General features: G+C 35.8%; 1 protein-coding gene across 1 annotated transcript in view; it reads right to left on the bottom strand.

Moving 5' to 3' along the window:
* Positions 1–351: 351 nt before the first annotated feature.
* Positions 352–22,143, bottom strand: part of LOC132559268 (uncharacterized) — a 39,491-nt gene continuing 17,699 nt past the window's right edge. The window contains exons 2-21 of the mRNA XM_060223886.1: positions 15,955–16,017; positions 15,392–15,529; positions 14,863–14,994; positions 13,884–14,012; positions 13,240–13,368; positions 12,909–13,037; positions 12,658–12,786; positions 10,420–10,548; positions 9,735–9,866; positions 8,814–8,942; positions 8,425–8,553; positions 7,778–7,909; positions 6,691–6,822; positions 6,293–6,415; positions 5,524–5,649; positions 4,749–4,880; positions 4,050–4,178; positions 3,474–3,599; positions 1,123–1,248; positions 352–452 (exon numbers count right to left, since the gene is read on the bottom strand). Of these exons, the coding sequence (XP_060079869.1) occupies positions 352–452; positions 1,123–1,248; positions 3,474–3,599; positions 4,050–4,178; positions 4,749–4,880; positions 5,524–5,649; positions 6,293–6,415; positions 6,691–6,822; positions 7,778–7,909; positions 8,425–8,553; positions 8,814–8,942; positions 9,735–9,866; positions 10,420–10,548; positions 12,658–12,786; positions 12,909–13,037; positions 13,240–13,368; positions 13,884–14,012; positions 14,863–14,994; positions 15,392–15,529; positions 15,955–16,017 (2,495 nt within the window). The remainder of the gene's footprint in view (positions 453–1,122; positions 1,249–3,473; positions 3,600–4,049; positions 4,179–4,748; positions 4,881–5,523; positions 5,650–6,292; positions 6,416–6,690; positions 6,823–7,777; positions 7,910–8,424; positions 8,554–8,813; positions 8,943–9,734; positions 9,867–10,419; positions 10,549–12,657; positions 12,787–12,908; positions 13,038–13,239; positions 13,369–13,883; positions 14,013–14,862; positions 14,995–15,391; positions 15,530–15,954; positions 16,018–22,143) is intronic.

Genomic DNA, 22,143 nt, shown 5'->3' on the forward strand with positions numbered 1-22,143 from the left:
GACAGTTGTCTTACTCTCATTTTTCATATCATAGTTTAAGAACTCCAGCATGGATTTTCCTGTCTCAGTTCACATATTAGTGGATATATAACCCATCTGAAAGCAGATTGAGCTGAAAAATATCAACAACTCTATATCATGATAACAATAAAATGGTACATTCGCGATACATTTTACAAATAGTCGACCGTCGAATTTTCCAGCTGTTTGGATGAGGTACCAGTCCATCAACGCTTATGTATTTTCGGAGATGTCACTTGGGGCTTAATCTGTAGGTGGACGTACGTAGTAGCAGCAACACCCAAACTACTCAAAAGGTTAGTTCATGGACCGACCACTTTCGTCCCACTTTCAGTCAATATGCAATACGTTATGATAGCACTTCTCCCAGAATTCATCGTCGAGAAACGGTAGCATTTCCCTTGTGTCTCGAATGATATCTTCACTTTCACCTGCAGAATTCCAATACATCATCATGAAAATCAGGACATAAATGACTCACAGTGAGTCTGGGTGATGCACCTAAATTACTTTGTTGTATTGCTTTATGGTTCATTGACAATTAATACGACTTCATGCCAAATAAGTAAACTACGCTTACAAAAAATATTTCAAACAAAACTAAAACATTTTAACATCATAGTCTGCATTCAACGTTTTAATTTGTTCTGAAAACAAATGTATATGAACATTTTGAGGCTTAGAAAGAGACAAAGGACAAATAATGTGATCGAAAGAAAAGTCAAAATCTAGGACGAGAAGGTGCACTATCTCCATAATTCAATACATTTTGTAACGTCAATATATCAGATAATATGCGAAAAACATCAGGTACATGTGTATATTTTGAACCGTGCAACTATTTGAACAAATTAAACGTGACATGCTGGTTACGGGAACTACAACTTCAATAATGTCTACCACCTTCAATCTCGATTGCACAAAAGACCCACAAGTGAATAACATACTAACGACAAATGAAGCATTGGGAAAAGAAATTGAACATTTTGTCCAAGAAATAATGATGTTTAATAAAAAACAGTTTCATGTAAATGCGAAAGAATTTGAACATCAAAATTCAAATTACAACACTCGACTTTGCATGTATTTCGTAACACTTACCACTCAGCAACATGGTCAAGACCTCTAACGCTGTAGATTCTAACTCTGGGTGTGATCGTCTTCTTTTAAGAATGCACGTGACTGGATCCAGAGCCTCTGACCTTGAAAGGTCACACAATCTGATACCTGCACAAAGCAAATATTTTATTATTCTTTGTAATAACTTCCGTTCAATTTGTTTTAACATATCCCACTCTTTGTAAGAAATTTTAAAATACTTATTTTTTTTGTTTATTTTCCATTCGGACACACATTTAGGTTATTCGTTGTGATAATGAAAACTTTTGAAAAAATTATATACAAAATCTTAAAAAGCGTGAGAAGTACTGTTTCCAATTTGTACTAGTAGTTTGAGTAACATCGTCGAATTGTAATTAATGTTTGCTTTAAAACATTTTTTCTTTGTCAGCTGAAATAGGTTAATAGCATAGACATAGAATTGCAGGGTATGTACACATGACATTTGATGTATAAATCTATGTTCACATGTATAATTAAATGTGGCTATTAATTCAACAGTTAAGGAATCAGTGTCATATTAACTGAATTTTTGGATAGCTATAACGTAGCAGCTTTTGGGTCCGCTCAAGTGCATATCAGTGCTAATTAATAACCAGATAACGTAGTGGCCTCGCGCAGTCGTCACACCTGAGTGAAGTCAGCCGTGTGTCCTGTATCGACACCCATGTACAGTTAAGTTTCAATTATCTACAGGTAAGATTGACGAATAAAGTGAGTTGTTGTTATACGTACCTGCGTTCTATTGTTTTTTGAGTTTCGCATTACTGAACTGATTTTATCGATACAAAATCTTTGCGTTCTGTTCTGTCGTCGCCGTCTCATAAGCGGAAGGCGTTAACAATTAAAACCAAATACCAAACTATTTGTGAAGTAGACAATGATGAAAAGACTAAAAAGGATATTGCAGATAGCTTCGTAATTCCAACAACAACACTGGGTACAATTTTAAACAAATGAAATGTTTTAAGGGTGTGAAATCTCTACTTGTTGTATATAAGGCAAACACTAAAGCCTGGATGACATCTAACATGTTTACGGATTGTATTAAAACTCTGGATCGCCAAATGATAGCAAAAAAGACCCGTAACAAGATCTCAGACAGTAACAAAAAGCAATCTATTATTTTTCATTTTTTCAAGTAACTATTCGAGTTTTTCGGAAGCAATGTGAATTGTTGTTTATTTGGACATACTATGCATGTGTATATATAATCATGAAATAAGGCTCCTTTATTTCTAATGCATGTACAATTCCTATAACGAATTATGCGTGACTGTTTGCCAAAATTCGTTATTTGTGTATAACGAACTATGTGTATAACGAACTAAATTTCATGGTCCCTTGAAACCATCAATTGTTTGTCAAACTAAAATAATTGACAATTCAACTCTCTCTCTCTTGGGCCGTGAAGATAATAATAAGGGATTGAAGACAGAACTGGTATTTGCTCATACTTCTCAGAACTGTTTGATTAAATATCGATCCTCAACATCTTAGTCAAAGGTAACGCAGATCCGTGAGATTTCCTGGATATTTCCTGGATAATCTGGGACTTTGGGTGATCAGTTTAGTATGGAAGTGTTTTATATCCTACAGAACCGGATCTTTCATCGTTTACGTTTTTGTCAAGAAGGCATTTAAGGGAAAAAATTTTGTTCCGTCAATTTACTGAAATGTTTCATCCTCCAATATGTTACAATGATTTCCATTGCATAAACAAGGGATATCTAACGGTTTACCATTTAGTATCATATATATTTTATGAGCATGACAGAATATCTATCTTTAACGAGTACAGGACACAAGCAAAAACTATGGATACATTCTAACTTACTAATGAAATATAAACGATATGGGAAAATGAAAAAATTACCTTCCGTCACTAAAAGAAGCCAATCGAAAACATAAAACATAGCGGTGCCCAAAAAAATCTGGACAACTCACAGCGTTTTCTGACGTCAGATAGTTTACGTTACGCTTGATAAGAAGACGACGCCATTTTGAATTATGTTGTATTCTGTCATTTTATACAAACATCTTCCAAGAATCTCTATAATACCTGTCTTTATATACCACATTACATCAATCCAGAAATGATCATGAGAATCACTTGCTTGGAAATTCATTTAACGTTCGCTTCATTTGCTTCCGAGCATGAAAATCGGCGGATTTCTACGCAGTTTCTAGAAAGCCAAACTGGTTGATTACAACAACGAAAGTTATACCATCACTGGAAAAGAGATAGCACCATATAAAGTTCCTTATATCATCACAAACTGATCATTTAATATATTTCACTGGCACAGATTTAATAAAAAGGACGGACTCACCCTCTTTACCGACTGCAGACAGGATGTTACAGCTGTAAATCTGGAGTTCCACATTTTCGGGGTACCGCTTCATCATGCGACTAACAAACTCAATTTCCTTTTGTAATCGATTTGAATTTGTGATTCCTGGAATCCAACAAAACAGTCCAAGAAAAGATTTGTCTGAGAAGAGCGAAGAATATAATACTTTCATATCTCAACGGCATATAAAATTAATTTGCATTTCACAATGTGAAATTTGTATTGCAGTTTGCCTCATTTTGATGTTATATCGTTTTAATGATAAGCACATTTCTTACTGTTTTCTTAAGAATGAAGGGAATGTTACCGTAAGTATTGGAAAATGCAGGCTGTCAGCAGATTTCGATGACGTAACAATCTCCTAATGCAACCACGTAGTACAGAGTGTAAGATACATATTCCTACTAAGATAATTAATATAATCTAACATTCCATCTGAACTATGACCTCTTTACCATTCCAGAGAGACATTGGACCTGTGATCAGTGCTCAATTACATTTCCTCTTGTTTTACAAATAACTACAATCTGATTTTTATATTGACCGTTGACTTACCAGTGTGGGTTATACTGTCCAGCGCCATCAACCCAACAACTGCTAGCCCCTCATCATCAGGATGCTCGCGCAGGTTCGCCATCATCACGTCAAGACCCCCTTTTCTCAGAATATAGTCCTTCAGATTTTCTGTCAATATCAACTTTAACTATATAACATACCGAAACGTATTTACTGGCAATCATGTAGTTATCATTACTAAGAAAAAGATAAATGATAAACACAGTAATTAACTTCATGTTAAAGATTTAATTATTTGCTCACGAACTAAATACCAGGTACCCTTATTTTACTTCCCTTATATCTTTAAAGAATATTCGTGAAAATATTCGATTCTATAACTTACTTTCGTTTTATCAGTTACAAGTTTAAAATACGGATCCTTTGACATGACGGAAGTATCGGGCTGATAATCATGACGTCCATTAGTAATTTTTGGCAACATCCAATCTGCTTCTTTTTCAGTTGTAAATGGATGATTCCAATATATTAACCCCAGATTATATAATCAATAATCCAGAATATTGCATGCAATATGCGAAAGGCAATTTACCTCTAAAACAGACACAATTACGGTAAATGTCAATTAATTGGAAGGTTATCACTTTCATGACATATGTAAAATGACGACACATGGCTAGAAGTGCCCGTATTTACCGATATACCAATTAAAATAAGTTACACTGTTAGGTGACTTACCATTGTGCTCCGTGAGGTAAGAAATGGCACCACAACACACAGTTTGTATACTGCTGCAAGCATGAAATATCCTCATTACGTCAAGGACGAGGCTCACACATAACTCTCCATTCTGAACCGAACTGTTTTTGTCTACAAATATGAATAACCTTATCTATATATCAAAATAAGTTTAGAATATTCACATATACATGTACTTCCTTTCAAATAATTCCATATTGAAAATTAACAAATCTATTTAATTTCAGAGTAAATGCACGTTCACTATGGTTTTTGATATTCCTGACGGCCAAACTTGTAACACAAGATATAAAAAAATTTAGGTTGATGAACGTGGAAGTTTTACGGTCTTTATACTGACCTCATTGAGAAATATTCTATTCGTTTGCGTGACATCAGGCTTGACATGTTTGATGCTCATTAGTTTGCCTGCAGGTTCCGTTGTTGTACAAATTGTTCCCATTTATTTGAGAACTTGACATGAATTACTTAGATTGACCAGAATTTACATGGCCGGGTCAACAATGAAGAGAAAACACATATTTTGGATCATGATTGTGTTGATTTGTTGGTATTTTTCGTGATTTTTCTTTCTTTTGGGTTCTTATAGAAGGACAAACAGCTACGTATATTTGTAACTGTTTTACATATTTGCATATGATGAAGGCCATTTCATTATTTGACTCTGTTGTAACTAGCTCTAAATTTGGATTATGTTATACTGTGTTTCTTTTGTACACTATTAAAAACAGTAAACACAACAACAATAACTTACACATGGAAATGGCCGCTATCGTCTTGCATCCAGACATCTGTATCGTCTTGTCGTCCTTGAAGAAGGTCATGACGTCAGCCAATCGGTCTAGGTAGTTCCCTTTGGTAAAACGGGATCGACCAGTGTCTGTTTACGGAAGAAAAACGAAAGACTGTAACGTTCCTGATGACGTGATCGTTGATATTCAATGAGTTTGATTTGCAAGGTCTTACATTTTTTCATATGTTCTCTTAACTATGAAATTTATCATTCAGCGCCAGCACCACACGTGCGTGGAATCAGTGATTATTATGGTTTCGCCTTTATGTAAACGACTCTGTTTTACATTGATTATAAAATGAAATACGTTTATTATTAAGTAACAACATGAACTTCTATTACTTGTAACAAAAAGAAGTTAATCTTATTTCAATCTGTACGAAAAGGCCAAGGTATCAAAACTATCAAATATGGCGTTCCATCATATCGTAAGACAATAAGAAATCTGATTTTAACGCAGGCAGATTCAGAATGTATTCGCTTCACGATTTTTGAATGATGCTCCGGTATAACAATTTCACACATCGTATTTTTCGGGGGCTGAGCATCAACTTAAACTAAAGTAAATTTATGTACTAATGGATATCAATAAATAATGTTTGCCTATTTAATTAAAAAATGACGGAAATTTTGGACGAAGTTAAAAATAAATCTTACAATGCATCTACTGTGGAAAAAATGTAAATTGATGTAAATGACATGACATGTTTTTGTCCTAAAGATGGCTTACCTGTTAGAACGAGATTCTCGTAATAATGACAAACTGAAATGTGAAGATCGCTGTCGCCATGGAAACGGTTTAATGTTTCATAAAGAATATCCTCGGTGGCGTCTAGGCATGTCTCATCTATTCCTGATATGTTAAACAGAACGCAATTATTACAACGTCAATTTAAATAAACATTTTGTCCGAAGTAAATGAAAGTAAAAAATATCCCAGAAAACGAATGAGACATTCAGATTATATATTTGAAGAAGATTTGCTACATATTCTACAACCGAAAACAGTACAATAGTTGAGCCACTCATAATAAACTGTTTCTGTGTTTAGCAACCGCTTATTTAGATGTCTTTTTTTTTCAATATTTAACTTTACTTAACGTATATGACGTCACTTCCGGTACGTACCAGGAGCTAAAGGAACATTAGCAAGGATTCGGCAGGCGTAGCGATGGATGTCGTGGTGTTTCCGGTATCGGTAGATGATAGACTCCATAGCTTCAAGTCCCTCATCCTCCATAAAATAGTAACTGGCATCATCTAAATTACACACAAACATTGAATTATAAGCCGACAGTTTACCCTACTGCACTGAATGGTCATTTAAAAAATACTTAAGGTCGGGATTTATTTTGGTCCAGAGGTGTTACAATAGCTGCGTTGCCCTTAATAACTCATAGCACTGATGGTATCAAAGAAAACTTTTCAGCCATAATACCATTATGTGTATGGACTGTTATGTATTATTGTAAGGAATGTAACTTATACGTCATCTAGGTCTCCATGATGTGTTGAACATTTTCTTTTGGTAGGTTTGACTTCCTTGTGATCATTAAGTCTTCCTTGAAATTATCAATACTTCTATGTGATCGTATGTCACATTGGTATGTTCCTTAACGTATACAGGCTACCATGTAGTCTGAACTGAATTGGTATTTTAAAAAAAAAGATCATACAACGTGTTTTACAGGAGTCAAAATATGCAGGTTATGAAAATTGGGAAATATTCTATTTCTTTGTGTGATATGCAGCTGGACGTGTTTTTGATATTCGTTAGCTAGTTGGTTCCATTGTGGTATACCTTGTTCTCATTTGAGAACGTGGCATTATTTACTTGGATCGACCAATATTTACATGGCGGGTGTCGTCGATGAAGCAGAAGACGCTTACTATTCCGGAACTCCATGTCTAAGTCCAATTGCCGGAGTCTTCGAGTAAATTACAATTTTATTGAAATTGAGTCTGGATCTATGCTGACATGTTGATATTTTCTTTGTATTCTTCTGTCGTAATTTCATTGAATTTATGGTTAAATATTTTTTAAAGATTTTGTTTGTGTCATGACGTTTTTTGCCAATATTTGTTTGCCTTTCCAAATGGCATTACAGTTTCTATATTAATGGACCGATATCAACTCAAACTGCAAAGGCAAATTCATCCTACATCTATATCACGTTACAAAGAAAACAATAAGCGCTATCCATTCGCCACTTACCTCCTCCCATCAGGTTACACAATGTTTTAAGTCCACACAGCACTATGTCTGTAAGGGCCGTCATCTCCTTAATAGTTGCTAGCACTGCGGAAACGCCAGAATTAGCCGCCACCTTGGTTTTGTTTTCAAGCACTGGTTTAAAATTCATAGAGGTAGCATATTACACCACTGAAATCATGACACCTTGGAAACGTTATATTATGTGGCTATAAATTATGTATAGGGTTACTGCTTGGTGAATTGGTTTTCTTGCGAACTTAATTTCACTATTTTTCAAAGTTTAGAAACTTTTCAAACGAAACACCCTAATAGGAGAGGATGTGGATTTGTCACACAAAAGAATAGAGAGTTTCATTAGGACTTTAGCAATGATGTATACAGTATATATAACATGTATTTTATTTTGGTATAGTATTATTTTATAAGTATATATTTGTACGATATTTTTGTTTCGTCCTCCTAGGACTGTTCAGCGATGCTACGAGTCAAACGCACAGTTCAGAGGAAAATGCCGCACAATTTAAATATGTCAAAATATCTTTTAACATATCAATCTAAAGTGGGATATAAACATCTAATAATGGGTAGTTTGGTATAGGTTTGTTCACATTGTCATTCTGTTACGTTTACTTAGAGTGAATACCTACCGTCTGCCGTGATGTTTGTTAACGCCATACAACCGTACGTCTGTATCTGCTCGTGGCGATCATGTGTCAACATGGCGGATATGACAGCCTTTGATCCCCCATCATTCTCAATCAACTTCCGAAGTTGCTCTATATAACAGGATTTGTATGGTTAATGTCCAGCGGACATTTTAGGAAACAAACAATGAAGAGTATTCCGTATGCATCAAACTTAACACATTGTACTCAGCTAGTCAGAATATAGAATAATAAGAAGTTTGGAAGCGAGAATTGGTGTTTTGAAATAAATTGTCACTTTGATAAACAAATTGATTTATTTTGATAAACAATCACTTTAAATCAGTTCCAGAATTCACTATCTCAATTTTGATATGGTAACATTTACATACCGTTGACGGCAACATTTCCCAGGATTCGACAGCCATGTTCTTGCAGTTCCTGGCTATCCGGAAATGACGTCATTATATTAACAGCTGAACGCACGCCCCCACTCCGCACTAGTTTTTCCTGCATCTCGCCTGTTAGATTATACGTAAATATACGTGTAACAAGCGGTATCTCTAGGTAAGAACATAATAAACACAAATATTGAAATAAGATGTTATTGGAAATATTAATCAGGAATTAGTCGCATCGACTACTTGTGTATTGGTGGTTTAATGAACAAATAAAACTAGCGCTACATTATGATAAATGATGACCAGGCCCCACTTGTATAAAAACATCTCAACTTGAGATTTCCTCAAGTCGAGATTTTCCTCTGCTGATATCTCCTCAAAAACGGCTTGTATAAAATTTTCTCAAGGAACAGGAGGAAGTCCTCGGCTAGGATGTCCTGAAATTCCTTGAGGAATTTTCATATAAGATATTTTCAAGGAGATATTAGCTGAGGAAAACCTGGGTTTGAGGAAATCTGAAATTGAGATATTTGATACAAGTGGGGCCTGATGCCCTCTCATTTAATCTAAATTATATCTTAAGTTATCATTTAATCACAAAGTCCAATAGTTTTGACATTTGTTATAAAATCTTTCTTTATAAATTTTTACAACACCACATTGGCCAATCAAAAATATCGTTACTAAATAACATATTTTTTTCTCTTTTCGTGTTATGTGATGATAACTTAAAAAACTGGTGAATTATTATATTTTTCATGGACGATTGATAAAAAAGCAACAAATTAACTAACTCTATAGAATAAAAATCATCAACATAACATACGAGTCGGTGACTCATTTTTATTATGTATTCCACAAGCAATATAAAACGAAATTTGTTTATCATGCTGTTCAATTATATAAACTCACCTGACGTCATAACAATCTGACCAATGGCGAAGAAGATTTGGTGTTGTATTTCTAGGTTGTCAGGGAACTGACACATGGCGTCGGTTACAACAGTGAGCACTCTATGATTGATAATGTGTGTTAGTGTTTGTTCTGTAGGGAAAAAAGTCATAAATTTATCGTAACTCCAAATCAATAATCGTAGTAAATGAAAAATTCCAAGACCTGGAAAAATAGTTTTCAAAGATAGTTTTTCATGAAATCTACTAAATTCAACATTTTTTTACTGTATAGTTTTCTCATGTAACGTACCGGCATATTCCATAGGCGTTAGGGGTTATATATTGTGAAAATATGGTAAATTCTCATTGTCCAGAAAAACAAAAACTTAACAAACTGGAAAACACGATGAGCTGTAAAACATAAGCGCTTTCATTTCTTCTTCAGATATATGTATATATATATATTGTCCGTTTATTTTTTTGTCCGCTATCAGTGAAATTGGCCAAAAAAGTATATATCATTGCAGAGTGATAGCTTGTAGATGCCGATGCTAGACATGTATTACTTCAGCACTAGTCAGTGTGCTTGTTATATATATTTTTGTTCTGTTTTATTCATATGTATATATATTGCTAGTATTGTAACATTCTTTGTCGTTACCATATTACTTATATTAGATAGTGGAGAAGCAAGAGACTTTTACCATTTGCCGATAGGTTACTGATTGTCCAGCAGCCGTATTCTTGTAAGGCTTCTTCCTTCCGGAATCTCTCTAGAGTCATCAGTATGGTGTCTATACCGTTATTCTTACAAATGTCAAGACAGGATTCCTCTGAAATGGTATTTGACTGTGATAATTGATCCTACTTATACTTCCATACTTTTGATTCTGATTTAAACATATTTTATTGCACAAAAGTAGCAATAGGATTGGGCACAGATTTTCACACTTCTGTGATGCCCTTTCCAAACATAACCATAGCCATGGTGATTTAATTACATGCTAGGTTTGGATGGTGGAGGAAAGCAGTCGTTCCCGGAGAAAAAACACCAACTTGCAGCAAGTACTTGGTGACTGCGCATGTCGGCCTCAAACCTGCGACCCATTCACAGTCAGGGTCGTTTTGACGCGGATTTCCTTGTAGTAATTGATTGATTAACACACGTGAGACACGTCACATGCCATCCAGAGTAATTTGGGTTCAGTATGTTACCTGAGGACACACCCACGACAATCAGGGGCTTCCATAGAAAGAAAAAGCCCGGGCTTACACATAAAAAGATCCCTGCATAGAGTATGTCCAACAAAATTACAAAACTAAGGTTGAATAGAAATATCTAATATTTTTGATAAATAAAAAAATATAAGTAGAAAATCGTTGAATAATTAGGCCTAGTGCATTGCTTTCCGGAACTTTATACACGTCATACTATTCTAATTCTTACTATCATTTCAACGTTTCCGATTATAATGTTGTTTAAGTGCAAATTTTAAAATGAAGAAGGCTTCTGGATTACAGACGTCGATCAACAAGTTTTTAAAACAAAAGAAAGTCGAATCGAGTGGCCACACTAAAAGTGACACATCAAAAACCGAAGGTACATGTTACCAAGATACGGAAATTGTCATGGACATTTTCGCGAATCAACAGAACAGAAAGTTAGCTTTTATTTAGTCAGGAGTTGAAAGTTTGTCGTTAAATAAATAAACAAAATCTGTCTCAGAAAACGATTCAAAACATCTTTGAAATCATGAAATTCATTTTCCGTCCGGGGCCTTCGCCCCCCTGATCCCCCAACCAGGGCTCTGCCCTGGACCCGCTGGGGGCCTAGGCGGCCCCCGGACCCCTCGCCTAGGCTTACACATTTCTACTGAGCTAGCCACGCCCCTGACAGTGCAGTCTGGCCCGTTTCTCAGCTTCGTTAGAGATACAAGTCACAACGGGTATAAATATATACATTCAGAACTTCCTATCTTCACCGGCGATTGCGTAGGTCAAAGTTTTACAAGCCATCGTGGTCCCTGTTTAATACCTAACAAATCAGTCTGCATGCTTCCTGAATATTTCACCAATTACTTCATCACCGTCGAGAAAAGCATGATCCTGTTTCCTGGTTACATAAGCATGGGTCAACAAACTATTCGCTTTAGATAATACCACAATGTATTTATAGTGTTATTGCTATTTTGGTATGACGTCATTCAACCAATTTTAGATCCTGCGGACAGTCGTTTTGTCACGTTCAATAGTATACTGCACAATCTGAAGGACCAAATCTTTTATCTTATATCTGAATTAACATTGGTATAAAATGCAACAGGATTTTTTAAATGTTTACGACAGTTTTAAGTTATTATCAAGATATATTGTCAGTTCCGGGTCCAGGATTCCGGAAATGGGCGGGTCAATAAAATGTCTAACTCCATAGATAAATGCATTACGAGAATGAATAATTGTGGAAACGAAACTGTATTGTTGTTAGTTTTCACAATTTCCTGTGAATTATGTTTGATCACGGTTAATTTTCAATTGTTGGTAAGCAAACTCTGTAATCGGGAGTTTGGCCGTGGTATTGTGACTACTGTTATATTAAAGCGACAATACATGAGTGTGGTCCTGGTAAAGTCCTACGTAATTGTTCCCAGTATGTACCAGTCTTTTCCTGCGTCGCTCATGTTCGATTATTTACGTACCTACAGTAAGCTATACTATGCATAATGTGAATTTATTTTGCTATGAGATTTTAAAATGTTTGTTTTTATGTTTAAGCAGCTGTGAATCCGGTGAAACGACCCTAAATTAATTGTCGAGGAAACAATACAAAGAATAATGAAAATGAACAATAACATCCCCCCCACGCCCTCCCCGGCCCCCCACGTCCTCCCCGGCCCCCACCCTGCTTACCAATTTGTATGACTAAAAGATGTGAATTTAGTTACCGAATTTAGTGAGACACGCTAGTGCCCAGCATCCACATTCCTGCAGAGTATCGACTTCCGGTGCTGCTGCCATAGCTACTAAAACCGCCTCTACTGCGCCTGCGTTAACCACGTCCATGCAGATCTCATCTGTACCAAAAGACAATCACTTCTGTATATCAAGTAGCCTTATTTTGTATTTTTAAAATGTCTCTAATTTAACATTATTCACATAATAGTTTGCTGTTGGCTTTGCTCTTTGGTCAACTCACCATGGGCAGAAAAACATCCAAGAGCTCGGCAGCCGTTCTCTAAGACTTCGGCATTTGTCGGGAACCTTCGTAAAGCTTCGATGATGGAGTGAACACCGCCAACAAACATAATTGACTGAGCAACATCAACTGTTGAAGAAATAATTGTCAAATGTTATACAACAAATTTTAAAAGTGTTATTTGAATGATGCTAATCTTTTTTCATCAGTTCTTCTATTCAAATAACCGCTTATTTATCAGACAAAAATATATATGTACTATCTGTGAATGCTGATAATACCTGAGTTCCCATAATTATCAGGACCCAGTCACACTCCAGAACGTACCTACCTGTATTTACGAGATTTCCTAGGATAAAACAACAAAGTTTGGCAACATTGTAATCATCACGCTGACAAGACATCTTCGCGAGGATTTCCGAATGACCTGCATTCTTTACAATTTCTTCTGAAAGCTCTTCTGTAACACAAATACATAAATGACAAAGTTTTGCTTAAATTCGGTCTGGTCACTGTCTAGTAAGTGATACATAGATAATTAATTAAAGGGAAGTAACCATGCATGTTTCACCGAATTTACAAAAAGGTAGATAATCATTACAAAACAGAAATAAAAACAAGTATTTATTGAATAAATGTAACACTCATTCTCAACACTCCTATAACACTCGTACTCAACACTCCCATAACACTCGTACTCAACACTCCTATAACACTCGTACTCAACACTCCTATAACACTCTTACTCAACACTCACATAACAATCTTACTCAACACTCCTATAACACTCGTATTTAACACTCCTATAACTCTCGTACTCAAATCCTATAACACTTGTACTCAACACTCCAAAAACACACGTACTCTCCTAAAACACTCGTTCTCATACATACAAAGGCTATCTATTAAATGTCCACAGCTGTTGACAGGACGGTAAATAGTTTCAACCCTTATAGAACATCCAAATAAATTTACCAGTTAATGAGATGTTGCCGAGAATTTCGAGGACTGAAGTGAGGATGTGGGTATGGTCTTCGTGGGTACGGATGACCCGGAGGAGCGTGGATATTCCATTTTCACGACACATCTGTATACAACTGGCCACTGTGATGGACAGAAACGTTGTAAAACAATTAATAAAAACAGAAATTGGCACCATTTTATCTAAAACGAACACTCATAATTTACTTGACTTCAAATGTGCAGTGAAAGTCGCCTTGGTAAACCGGAAAGATGTTGTAACATCATTGTGTAGCTATGAAATCTGATTGAAAAATTACGTAACTTAAATTGCACCCTGTCTAACACAAACCATTGTTACATTATTGTAAGTAACAATGAAACGCTAAACGAATCATGAACGTGATGTAAATAACATTGTAACGTGCCCATTAACGTGACATCAGTAACAGCGAAACGTGCCTAACGAACCATATACGTGACGTAAGTAATACTGAAACGTGTCTAAATGTACCATACACTTGATGTAAGTAGAAGTGAAACGTGCCTAATGAACCATATACGTGATGTAAGTAACACTGAAATGTCTCTAAATGTACCATACACTTGATGTAAGTAGAAGTGAAACGTGCGTAGACGAACCATATACGTGATGTAAGTTAAATGTAATAGTGACACTTGAAACTTGAAAAGAAAAGATGTGTAGGTCTTCAACTACTGTTCTGTCGTTTGTGCAAATGGCAATGCAGTTATCATCCAGGCCCTGGTTACCCCAAGGTTAATTGGAGTTTTAAAAAAGTCAAATTGTTGCCACTGATAAAAACAAAAGCGATATAGGCAAACCAGCACCTGAAAAGCATTAGTCTGGCACCTCGACAAATTTATATCCAGGAAATCATAACTAACATTCTGTTTCATCAAAGTTTCAAAATTTTACTAACTAACGGTTACATCTGTATCATTAACCACAATGGTGCTTGAACGTATGACTTACCCGAGTTTGTAGATAAGGCAACTAGAGTTTTACACGCCGCCAGATGGAGCTCTGTTTTATCCATAAATTTAGACATTGCTTCCACCATGAAGGAGATAGCTTCCTGTTTCTTCATCAGAACCTCAATATCATCTGCAGAAATAAGAGGAAATTAAAAAATTCTGTTCAATGCATTATATGGAATATTAATATGCATTTGTTAAAATCATAAACATTATCATTAAAGATACATCATAAAACTAATGACGTAGGTCTATGTTGAAGAATTATGTATTGAACACCTAGAGGCTAAGTACGTAAGACTCAATGTAACGAAATCACTATCAATAAGCAATATAAAATGCATATATATACATGGACAATTAGGACTCTCGCGAATCCTTTAGAAGATATCGGGTAGGTCTCGGCGACAAATCTTATTTCAATTTTTCCAACATTTTACCGGTGCCGTTTTGTAAAAAGGCCCACCGTTGTTGTCCCTATATGTACGAATGGAAAGCCAGTTAATGATATAGAAGTAAATATTTACCGTCATCGGCGAACCTCTCCAAATCCACGCACGCCTGTATCTGACTCTGGTAGTTGTTGGACTCCGCTTTCATCGTACTTATGACGTCACTAATTGATTTTCTTCGGACGCCATTGTTGTTCGACACGGGCAATTTGTCTGCAAAGTATTAATATAATTAAAAATAAAACAACAATTCGATGGATCTTAATATTTCGCTGTTCCCGATTTGATTCTATAAATTGTCCGAAGAAACTGGAACAAGAAAATTATATAAAAAAAAAATGATAAACTACTTACGTTATTGAAGGACCGGATGAAATATCTCAAAATAAATCACAACGTTTTGTTTTCTTTTGCCTCTTTTAACAGCGAGGTTCATGGTTTGGTTTATATCTTATTGTCGGAACACCACTAGACTCTGCTCTATCGATTGAGTCCGGAGCAGAGTTTCGTTAGTTTTCCGACGATGACCTTTGACCTGTTACATTTCCATGTTTACCCATCGTAAATCATGTGACTGTAGACGAATGCTTGAAATCCTGTACAAGTCACAGACAAGTTTGTTTTACAAATTCACCTACCCTGGGGTGACATACTGTCTTGTGCTTTCTCGTTTTCTGCAACCAAGTATTTGGTATCGTCAACTGAAAAAAAAATAATTAAAATCAAATAGTCGTTTGAAGAAAGAAAGAAAAAAGAGAAAGAAAAAAGAAAGAAAGAAAATATGAATGAAAGACAGAAAGAAAGAGAGAAAGAAACTACGTGAATAAGACATCGTCAGCTTGACGGAAAACGAAATAAAATATTTGTCTTATTATTGCGAAACATATAAAAACAACGACAAACAGAACAGAAGAAAAAAATAAGCGAAGAGAAGGTCAAACGCGCAGGATATTAAGAAATAAAATGAACGTCCGACGATTACCTTTCACTCAGAGAGTACATTCCTTTCTGTACCAAGATTACGTTACCTGATGTGTTGTCGGAACCATCGGAATTCCAGTAATGAAATATAAAGACGTTTTCAAATTGCCATGATGACGTCACACACAGACACGTGACAATTCACTGATCCAGTATTGTTTTTTGTTTTTAAGTTTTTTGGGACATGTTTCGAGCTGTAATGTCGCTTAATCTCGAGTTCGTGAGATACGGAAAGTGGATGAAGTCGAGATTATCTCACAGCTTCTACATAATCGCCAAGAAGGCGGCAGCTTTATAAGTCTTATCTGATAATTTTAATCACCGTCTTCAATAGGTACAGTGTAGTCTGTTTCATCTCCAATTTCTCATACTCAATTTGTTGTAGATAAAACACTATCTAGCCCAATGCTGTGTATAAGTCATTTTATAACAAAACTGAAATAAAGCCTAAATTTCGTCTCTACTTTTTCATACTCATTTTTGTTTGCTACAGTTGACAAAAATGTGTAGTCCACTGTCGTTTATTAGTCATATTAACTTGGGGGGTAAACCTAAATTTCATCTCCGTTTTCTTAAACCCATTATGTTGCTACAGTAAACTATATTAAAACGGAATACACCAAAAAATCTAGCACGTTGATAGTAGAATATAAGTTCTTATAACACAACCAGTAGAAGATTAGAGTGTGACGATAACTACACGGTCACCTTCATCTTATAACACAACCAGTAGAAGATTAGAGTGTGACGTTCGGATGACTACACGGCCACTTTCATCTTATAACACAACCAGTAGAAGATCAGAGTGTGACGTTTTGATGGTTACACGGTCACCTTCATCTTATAACACAACCAGAAGAAGATTAGAGTGTGACGATGACTACACGGTCACCTTCATCTTATAACACAACCAGTAGAAGATTAGAGTGTGACGTTCGGATGACTACACGGCCACTTTCTTCTTATAACACAACCAGTAGAAGATTAGAGTGTGACGTTCGGATGACTACACGGTCACCTTCATCTTATAACACAACCAGTAGAAGATTAGAGTGTGACGTTTTGATGAATACACAGTCACCTTCATCTTATAACACAACCAGTAGATAATTAGAATGTGATGTTTTGATGACTACACGGTCATCTTCTTCAGACAAATGACCAGTGTGGAGCATACTAGTACTAACGTATCCACTAAGGATGAAAGATTCGTGACGAGATGGTAAGGAATCGACCAGCTTTTTCGGTTGTACTATAATCCTATGTTCACCAAGGTCGAGAAATGTGTGACGAAATGGTAAGGAATCGACCGACTTTTTCGGCCGTACTATAATCCTATGTACACTAAGGGTGAGAAAGGTGTGACGAGATGGTAAGGAATCGACCGACTTTTTCGGCTGTACTATAATCCTATGTACACTAAGGGTGAGAAAGGTGTGACGAGATGGTAAGGAATCGACCGACTTTTTCGGCTGTACTATAATCCTATGTCCACTAAGGTCGAGAAAGGTGTGACGAGATGGTAAGGAATCGACCGACTTTTTCGGCTGTACTATAATCTTATGTCCACTAAGGATTAATAAATTGTGACGAGATGGTAAATATAAAATACACCAGATGGTAGCAATGTACTAGCATATACATTAATGATCGGTTTGAAATGTAGTTCTTTTACATTAACACTTTAAAATATCGATACTAAGTATAGGGCGCAAGAACATAACTGAAGTGTTGAACATAATTGAAGTGATTAACATAACTGAAGTGTTGAACATAATTGAAGTGATTAACATAACTGAAGTGTTGAACATAATTGAAGTGTTGAACATAACTGAAGTGTTGAACATAATTGAAGTGTTGAACATAACTGAAGTGTTGAACATAATTGAAGTGATTAACATAACTGAAGTGTTGAACATAATTTAAGTGTAGAACATAATTAAAGTGTTGAACATAACTGAAGTGTTGAACATAATTTAAGTGTTAAAAGCTGGTAGATACTACCGTACCTCTAGAAACTAAGACTATGTTTAATTCTAGAAATGAAACTCGACCTATATGACTACAACCCGCTTACTCAGAATTAAAGATGTTATACTCCACACAATACTCCCCCCACTCTCTTATATTCCACACAATACTCCCCCTACTCTCCTCTCATTCAACTGTTCTCCTCACCCGATGTATACCACGCTACGTTTCTACATTGCGTGGACAGCAATGGGAAGAACTGGTCAACTCTATGTGTGTTAAAGCAAATCATATCTCGTTTTTCCATAGATCCGTAGCTGTATGGTTTAAGAATTTTTAGTCGGGAAGTTATGTCATTTTTTTTTTTGATTTTGCTGGGGGATGTTTTACCCAAATCATTCTAATCGATTGACCAGAAAAAATACAAGAAAAAATCTTCCTACCAGAGACGTATAATGCTGACCGTGTTCGTACATGTAAGAATTATATTTGTGAGGTACACGAAGAGAAATGACAGACGTTATTTTAATCAAATTTTTGTTAAACTGACCAAAATAGCACTGTAGTTGACGTGCATGTGACTCAGTGTCTGGATAATTCCAATAAATCCTGCGAGCAATATATGTGTTATGGAGATATGACAGACGGGTAACGAGGACCAAGTTCAGTGTGACAATAACACCACTAAAACGTCCAGGTAAACATCATTTATCAACCTCACGTGTTTCTAAGCTATGCGACAGAAAACTTTCGACAAGCTGTTTTATATCTGAAGATTTAGAAACCTGTTGTCGAGGTATCTAAATAAAGAAAAGAAGGAACGTATAGTGATTATGCACTGAAAACAACTAGAACGAAGGTTAAATACGTGTTAAATATAGCGTCCAGTTTTGATCTCGGGGATTTTCCGCATCAATCTAATTCTATAAATACGTCACAAAGTACACGATAATGCTACAAATATCCTAACTGTTGGTTAAAATAACAGAAATTCGCCCATTTAAAAAGGTGTTCGACTGATAGAACATTTCCTTATTTAGATTATAGTGATTAGGAAATAGATCAATCAATAAATGTGATAAAATATGAATCTATTAAGTGAACTTGTTATCATTATCTAAATAATAGAGTTGTTGTGATGTTTTTATTCGTGAACTTTTCACTACATTAGCAAAATATCGCATCACTCTACCACTGAACGATATGGTGAGTGGTTTAATACGTCATATTAACATGAAATACAAAATGGGAACATGTTTAAAACCATCAAAAACGAAATCTTATTTCAGCTATCGCCACTTTGTCTTTCTGGGTTATTTACATCGATCAATAACAATTTATTTCAACAGATTAAAAATCTTATCATCCTGTTATCAAATGAAGACTCATTTTTTGTTTTTTTGTTTTTGTTTTTTTTTTTTCTTCTTTTTTACGGATTTGGCACCTGTGTAATATACCATAAAGCGTTATTCATTGTCTGCGCCAAGCAAAATAAAAATTGTGACGTCATAATCATTAGGGACAATGACGTTACGTCATGAACTGAAAATGGCGAAACAAAATGGCTACCTCCTTTTAATCTTCTCTGCCACATTTGAACTTTAGAAGATGTCGTAGTGTAGTTTTTCTGAGATATATGATAAAAAAATGTCCTAAATTTTAACTCGTTTGCCAAGGCTTTCAAAAAATATAGCATATTTCTTAAAATAAATATCTCTGAGGGAGGTTTTACCGCAGAAGTCAACAAGTATCAACCACACTTCTTATGATTGAGCTATATGTAAGGGGCTCCATCACAAGGCCATCTCGTTTGATCGTCTTTACCAACGATAACCTTTGACCCTGGGAGCGAGTAATCCGGAAGATTATCCCTGTAGCAGATTATGAACTAAATTATCATCCCTATGTTTGTATCTTATTTAAGATTTATTTAAGATACATACATACGATACATCCCCCAACCCTCCCACAACCCTTTCCTTCCATCCGACCACCACATCCACGGCACTCCAGACAACAGGCTAAGGTTTCCCCTATTACAATGGCTATTTAGCAGACAAACACAATATCAATAGTATGATAACTGTCGCTATCACGCCTGATAACGAGATCCACAATGTTTTACTGTGTACCAGGACTAGGTGACTAAGCTGTATAATAAACAGAGAATTTTATTCAATTTATTAATCAAGTGTCTGGATTTCAGCATGGGAGCCCGCCCTGTTACAGCGCCTCAGGTAGAGCCCAAGTTTCCACAGTCTGGGGGCACTTCCTGTGATGTGTAGTTGTGATTCGTAACAGTTTTAGCTGTAAATGCATACATATCATGTACGGGGAAAATATTACTAACACCTTAGGTATATCCTCTGATAGATAATTCTGACGACCAAATGATTTTAAAACCTGATATTGTTTGTTTTATAATAAAACATTGTGAGGCACTAGAAAGGTAATGACCACTAAATGATTTATATTTTTCTTAAATATTTTATTGTAGACTAAGAGTTATTCTCTCAGTTTGTTTCTCAAAGCCAGTTTACAAACACTTTACATAATGTCAGGATTAGGACAGTCTCAAATAAAGCCTTCATTAAAACCTTATTCAGTACGTCATTATCAAAGAACTATATGAAAAGAGATCTTAACAACTTTCGGTCAAAGGTGTTTCACATTGTATTAGGCTCTTTTATCTGTTAGCGTTAGCCTTTAGTCAGTTAGCGTCAGGATTTACGTTGTCTCTGAGGAATGTTTTTACTTTGTCCAATTAAGGGGTCTGTTAGCATTACTCGATTGTGTCACAATATCTCAGCGAAGGCCAAGCTATTGTTGACAGGTCGCAACAGGTGCGTTGACACAGTAAGGCTAGATCCCATTGGTCAGTGGCCGAAGCGCTACTCAAAGTCATATGAAAAATATGATTTGATTGGTCAAGGAAAGTTCAGAGAATTCTGTATAGTTAGCGTCCTCGGCCGTTCTTGTCACTTTCGAACAAGACGCCGAAGAATAAAGAATTCCTGTTTTTGTCTTCAGTTGCAGAACCTTAATACGTGAATTTGGTGCAGCTTATATAGAGCTAATCCCCAGGTTAGCACCCCTGTCACAATACCTACTTGCATAAACAACGTTTTGTAAGCCGCTATCATGAAGCGTGCTACCGTGCAATTAAGGATTTCTTTCTTTTAAAAACACAAAATAACCACCAAGGGCACCTTATCATTAATTATTCTTATTGGCTAGAAAACTGTAAACGGAATAATGATATGACATAGTAATAGCAAAGTGCAGTGTTACAGCATTGTCCCTGTTATGCTTACATTAATCTTGTAGATAGTGTATGGTCCATACCAAAATAAACAGCTCGAGTGTCGATCGTACCACACTATTTATTGTTTACTGGCATGCACTGTAAAGAGTAATATTGCCAATTCCTCACAGATAACAGAAGTTTTCACATCAAGGTCGCCTGAACGTTTGAGACCAACATCCAGAATTAAGCGTTTTAGTGATGTTCATCTTCTTCTCACAGACACAGGGGAAGACGTCCCGTTTGAACGGTGCCATGTGTTATTATCCTGCAAACGCTTGAATGAAAGTGGATTCCAGCAAGTCTCGCTAAAGATAAAAATAACTTAATTGTAATATGTTTATATAACCACAGGCCAAGCAATACTCTCTGATTCCCTGATAAACGACTACATTCATTAACAACTTCAAAAATTTTTGGGCGGTGTGACCAACTATCACGCTGAACAACTCGCATTACAAACCTTTAGAAATGTACTTTATCCATTCCGTACAAGATACATAAGACCATAAAATTCCCCATTATACCCTGCTACCGTTCAGAACTGCGCATAATAACTACATTTTTTTTT

The sequence above is a fragment of the Ylistrum balloti genome, unplaced genomic scaffold, assembly GCF_031769215.1.
Source record: "Ylistrum balloti isolate Yb309-2 unplaced genomic scaffold, AGI_CSIRO_Ybal_v1 Utg370882, whole genome shotgun sequence".
Lineage (NCBI taxonomy): Eukaryota > Metazoa > Mollusca > Bivalvia > Pectinida > Pectinidae > Ylistrum > Ylistrum balloti.